Genomic DNA, 6,000 nt, shown 5'->3' on the forward strand with positions numbered 1-6,000 from the left:
AGCATAAATGGGGAAATCAGCTAATACCAGACCTTTTAACAGTATCATTGTTCATCCCAGGCAATGAAAGTTGTGGTATTATTTCAAACTACCTCTGTTACCAACATCTTTCTTGCCACAATAAACCTATCCCACCATATGGTATAGCTATATGACGTTTCAGTCCAAAATGTAACTAACATGAACTTGGAGAAATGCATTCTAATACATTCAGCTAGATTGTCCAGAAATACTTCAGATACATAACTTACCATCTATCAATCAGTTTTCCCCAAGTAAGGTCCCATATGATTCATAATAATCAGTAATGCCTATGCTACCTGGAGAATTCTGAGAATCAAACTCCCGATGTCAGAATGCCACTCACACCGGGGAAGGCCATTATAGACTATTCCTTCAGAATCAATTCAATATATTTCCACAACTTAAAGAAAGAATTGCTTCCATCATTATTACTTCAAGAGAAATATAGAGGTAATATGCATTATGAAATCCACACCTTGGGAAACAAAGCTTTTATAGTTATACCTACAGAACTGCACCTTCTCTATTTTATTCCAAACAATTTCAATAATTAAATTTATTTTAAGGACTAATCTAGTTCTATTTCAAAGACTTCCCAAGAAAACTAAAAATAAGCCCATCAAACAGAAAGTATAACTTATTTTAAGTGTATCTTCCTATATACACTTATATGTGAACGATCTGGGAATTTCTAGTATGAATGGAATCAGTAGGAATGAAGTGAAATTAAAGATTTCTTATATACATACAAATAATTATGGTTATCATACCACTTCTAATTTCTGTAGTTTTTTGTTATAGCAAAAAACTGAGTTTGATAATAAGTGAATCATTCCTAAATTGAGGAAATGTGTATTTAAGCAAATCCTGTCGGAATGATGTAATCTATGTAATCTTTCTCTGCAAAAAATTATACTGAAATAGAGACTATTATAAATGAGAATTCTAGAATTTAATTTATAAAACATTCACAAGATACAAAAACTCTCTGTGACCAAAACCACATGGTGGTGGATATGGACAACAACAAAGGGAGAAAGATCTTAGCAGGACTCATGCACACAATCTAATTAGTGATACTAAATGGAATATTTAAGGAAGAAGGAAAGGAACAGTAAGAAGACCAATTCAAGTTTCTCTGAGTTCTGAACTAAATATAATTCTAGCATTTTAGGCAGAATTTAAATATAAACAGATATTTTTTACATACTCTGCTGGGCCTGATCTTGGAGTCACATTTAAAATATACAGTACTTAGTTTATAGAAGAAGATACAATGTAATGCTTGCATATACATGTCCACACACATTTTATTGTACTGAATTTCCATCAGGACTGGATCTCTCACTTGTTCTTTTTTTTTCAGCAACTTATTAGAAGCAAGCAACTTCTTTCCCAAGCCAACTCCCCACACTTATCCTTTCATCTATGCTGCAAGGCTGATTAATTAAGCAAATCATTTGGCTAATGTAACTAGAACACCCCTTGCCTCACCCTCTGCTAAGATTAAAAGGCAACTGAAAAAGAAAAGAATCTTCAACTCAAATTCACCAGCTTCTGCCAAGCAATGAATGACTAAACATGCATATCAAATATAAACATAATATCTTTCAAGAAAATGTTTAGGAGAAGCCACTATTTTCTTATGAAAGAAGTTTTTATTTCAAAAAAACAATGAGCAAACTAAAACAACAAGCTTCAAGTTGATTTATACATCTATGCATTCACACAGAAATCAGAATCTTTACAGATTTCTCCACTCAAGCTTCTTGAGACAGGAATTCAGACAGTGCAGTTTACCAACTCTCTTTTTTCAGCCTCCAGAATGGAGAAAACAACTTGCAGTCCCTTAAAAATATGTAGCTTTTCAGTTGCATGTAATAAAAACCTTCCTGCATAAAATCAGGACATTAGACAAATAAAAATTAGATTTTAACTTTTGAATATTTGGTCCATACAATTTGATGTCACTAACGGAACACTTCAAAAACAGAAAAAATATACTATTTGTTGACCACAGTTACTGGTTAAAAGTGAGGCTAGTTTCCATATTTTTCAGTCCAACATTCTTAATTTTAGATTTCCAAACTTGATTTTAGCAAGGATTGGCAACTGGCAATAAAAATTCAAACATATAAAAAGAAAGTTCACATAACTCTGTATTGGCATATTTTTTAAAAAAATAATTCATTTTTGCACCTGTAAAATATAATTTCTCTTTAATGTTTAGTGTTATTGAACATTTATAAGCTAAAGGTAACCATCCTAGCTCAATAGATTGGCTTCTTCCAACGTTATTCATACGTTCTACTGCAGAACCAGCAAGAGAAAATGTTATCTTCAAGTGCTCCATTTACTTTTTTTCTAAACATAAAGTTGTGCTTCCTATTTCCACAGAAATATTACTCTTCATTTAAAAACAGAAAAGTTGTTATTATACTGGAAATAGCTGGGAAGCAGGGAGATGGAAGAGACATGACAAAATGCATACATGAGAATCAGTTTTCCTTCCTACCACCCCCTCTTGTGAAACTCACCAAGATTCCCATATGACTCACTCAGTACACAGACAAAGCAGTAAAATGTCTGGCATTCTGGATCTTTTATGAAGCAATAATAGAGCTGCTTCAGAAGCCAAACATATTCTGAGTTTAAGTATGAGCAATGAACACAAAGTTGAATGTCCAATGATTCACAATTCCATCAACTATAAAATCCTTTTTAGACTATCTATAAATGGGCTATTTATATGGTAAGAAATGGGTTCATATTTTATATATGTATCTCTTCCTATAACACCCCAGTTATTGAACAGCTACAGTTCTTTCTTTATAAACTTGTAGGACCTAGAAACAACAGAAATAATCAAACTCAACCTCAAGAAACAGAGAAATTTTCAAGAACTAATTATACTTCTTTTGTGGTGATTCAGTGTAAATCAAGTTGCAATCACTAATTCAGTAAGACTATTCTTTTGTAACTTCCCTTGCGTTTTAATTGGCAATACAGATTTTCACAGCAATAAGAACTCTTTGACCTCCACTCCGCAGCCCATAAGGGACATCTTCAGGCTTGTTCCAAGTGATAGAACCCAGTTAACTTATAGGGAGAGTCTATATATTGGCTGCTGCATTGTCACAAATATGCGTACTGAGTGCAAAAAAAGTACTCTGCAATTACCTATTCTAACGAGTGTGTATTATACTCAACAATGCACTTGTAAGCAATCCTGTAAATCAATTAAAAGCTTTTACAGAGAGGCCAGCAAAACCTTTCGTTTTTAATCACATTTATTTTATTTTTGATGAACTGGTTAGATTCTTTAAAAGGCAACTTTTAAAGGAACAGAGACTTCTTACAATTCTATACACGTTAGCCAAAATTAAGAATTATATCAGTTTTATATCTATTTTGTTTATACGGTACTAAATTAGCAACAACAACAACCAAAATAGCTAAACATCTAACAACATATCTGTGGATTAAAAAGAAATTCTGTCCATACAAATATGCTTGAAATCTCATTTGCCATTATCTCCATTCTACTTATTATAGTATTTATACTTCAGGACATTACAATCTTTTTTAATACAGTAGACAACTATTAAAATGGCTGAAGGGTAATGAACAATTCGTTTTGGGACAACATAAAGGGTGTGTCTGGGAGAGACAAACTGGATTATGAGACTTCTAAATGCAATAGCTCAAGTTGAGCAAACAAGAGCCAAATTTAATTAGCACACTTCGGAAATCAAAGTATGAAAGAGTCAAGGAGTATGCACCCTTTGTTCACAAATCAGTCACATAAATGAGCACACAGCATACTTTTCTCTGAACCAGCATTCATGCACAATGCTTTTTTCCTATCACTGCTCCAGAGGGGCGAGTGCTATTCATCCATAATTAACACACATTAATTATTAACGGGTAATTATTTTATCTATTTTCTAATATGTACACAAAGATTCACTTTTTAATGAATTGCAAATTCATTCTTAGACATTCAAAACTAAACAAAAGAGCAGTCATATTTTATCCCTCAGCAATAAACATATACTTACCATCGTTAGGTAAACTGAATCCATAAACTAGTAAGCCAACTTAATGGGATTTCAGTTCCTAAACCCAATAACTGAAATTATTCTTGGGCCAAAATGTAAAGTACATTTTAAAACACTGACCTTGAAACAGAAGCAGAGCAGCTGACAACTAGAAATCTTTCCAGCTCAATGCCAAATTCCCCCCAAGTATTCTTCCACCTCCATTAATCAGAATGGTCTCTTTTACTGTCTTCAACTCTCCATTTCCCTTAACCTCACTCTGTAATGTCTTGCCCTGCCCAACTTTTTCTCAACAATTCCTGGAATGTGTATCACCATCACAAAGATCACTGGGGGGGGGGGGGGAGGGACCACCTCATTCTCCAAGGGTTTCTCTGCCCACCTCATTCTCCAAGGGTTTCTCTGCAGAGCCAAAACCAATGCCCCAACTCAAGCTTATCTCACACCTACCACTCCAAAATGGTCTTTGTGCTCCTATTCCCATGGTGGGATTACAGCTCATTTCCAGCACCTTCCCCCTATTCCCTTGGGCCAAAAGTCTTGTTTCTTTTCAGCTTCGATGAGCGCATCCGAAAACTACCTCAACTGGCATGAGCTTCCCACGCCACGCCACCCCGCCACCATTTCAAAACCATCGTGGACCCAAGAACAGGCTCCCCGTATCTTGGAGGCACAAACCACCAATCGGCGAGATCTTCCGAACGATTCGCAGACCCTTCCCTATCAAGTTGCCCTCCGTTTATCCAGAGGCCCTTCTTCCTTACCACGTCCCTTCTTCACAAGTTCCCGCATTTCCCCTTCAGACTCCAGAGGGGGAAAAAACCCCACCGGATTTCATTCAGGCACTGGCGTTTTTTTGTTTTTTTTTTACCCACGCCCCCCCGGCGTTCGCTTCCTTTTAACCCACCTCTCCGTTTCTTGCAACCCTCCCCACGGAGCTCCACTTTCCCCCCCCCCCAAGACCCTCCAGCACCACCCCGGGAGAGCAAGGAAAGACCAACCCCTCGACATATGGCAGAAAGCGTGGAGGTAAGTTTGGGGTGTGGAGCCCAAACTCGCCCCTTATTCCCTTTTCCCCCGCACGAATCCCCTCCTGCATGTCACTTCATTGCCGCGGGGCAGCGCCCAAAGGCTTCCTTCGGCGGGAGGGGTCTCCCCTCGCCATTCCCCTTAAGCATACTTCTTTTACACGGGACTGTCTTCCCAGCCAGCTTCCCCGGAGAAAACCCATCCCTTGCCGCCCCCCCCCCATACGCCCCCCTTTCCGAAGCGACCTCTCGCCCGGGGGTCCCTTCTCTGGCCCTTCCTTCCTTCCTCCCCCACCCTATTCCGCCCCCCCCCCACGACCCACCTGCTGGCCCCGTCGCCACCGCCTTGACTGCCTCTCTCCACTCCGCCCCGCTCCAAGTGACTCGACCCAGCGAACAATGGGGGTGAACAGCGAGCTTGGCAGAGCCCATCCCTGGTCCCCATGGACACAGGCCACGCCCCCAGATCTCTGAATGGCCTATTCCGCCTAGAGGAGGCGCAGTCACCTCTACGCTGCCACGCCCAGTTTCGCCCTGCCCTGGAATGGTGTTTACCGGCCAAGTCTCCTGATTAGACGCGAAGAGCAGGTGGCAGTAGGAGGCCGGAAGGAACTTTCGCGCAAACTAGAAGGGCGAGTCGAGGACTGAGGGAACGGCAGGTGTGGGAGGGGCCGGATGCAAAGTGGGCGGGGCTAGCCACAGTCCGCTGGAGTGTAGGTGGGGGGCAGGGAAGGCTGGTTTTGAAGAAGGCAAAACATGTGCTTGGAGGACGGAAAGTCCCCAATTCAGTCTTAGGTAGCCTCTGCTTGAAATCCTGTGGCACACCAAATGACACCACCTAATGTCATTTGGTGTCGTGTGGCACACCAAATGACATTAGGACCTCA

At 39.8% G+C, this 6,000-nt stretch overlaps 1 protein-coding gene across 10 annotated transcripts in view; it reads right to left on the reverse strand.

The window, feature by feature from the left end:
- JUP (junction plakoglobin) overlaps positions 1–5,734 on the reverse strand; it is a 53,643-nt gene extending 47,909 nt beyond the window's left edge. For 2 of the 10 annotated variants that reach the window (XM_087892146.1, XM_087892148.1), the window contains exon 1: positions 5,669–5,734. Coding sequence is in view for 2 of the 10 variants with exons in the window: in XM_087892142.1 (XP_087748268.1) it covers positions 5,087–5,184 (98 nt within the window). In the remaining 8 variants the exon portion in view is untranslated. Of the gene's footprint in view, positions 1–4,205; positions 4,551–4,849; positions 5,315–5,436; positions 5,510–5,668 lie in introns of those variants that run through there. The other 8 variants (XM_034415725.3, XM_034415724.3, XM_087892144.1 and 5 more) reach the window with 6 other exon arrangements.
- Positions 5,735–6,000: the final 266 nt, after the last annotated feature.

This window comes from Pantherophis guttatus, chromosome 4 (genome assembly GCF_059756535.1).
Source record: "Pantherophis guttatus breed Tessera chromosome 4, ASM5975653v1, whole genome shotgun sequence".
Lineage (NCBI taxonomy): Eukaryota > Metazoa > Chordata > Lepidosauria > Squamata > Colubridae > Pantherophis > Pantherophis guttatus.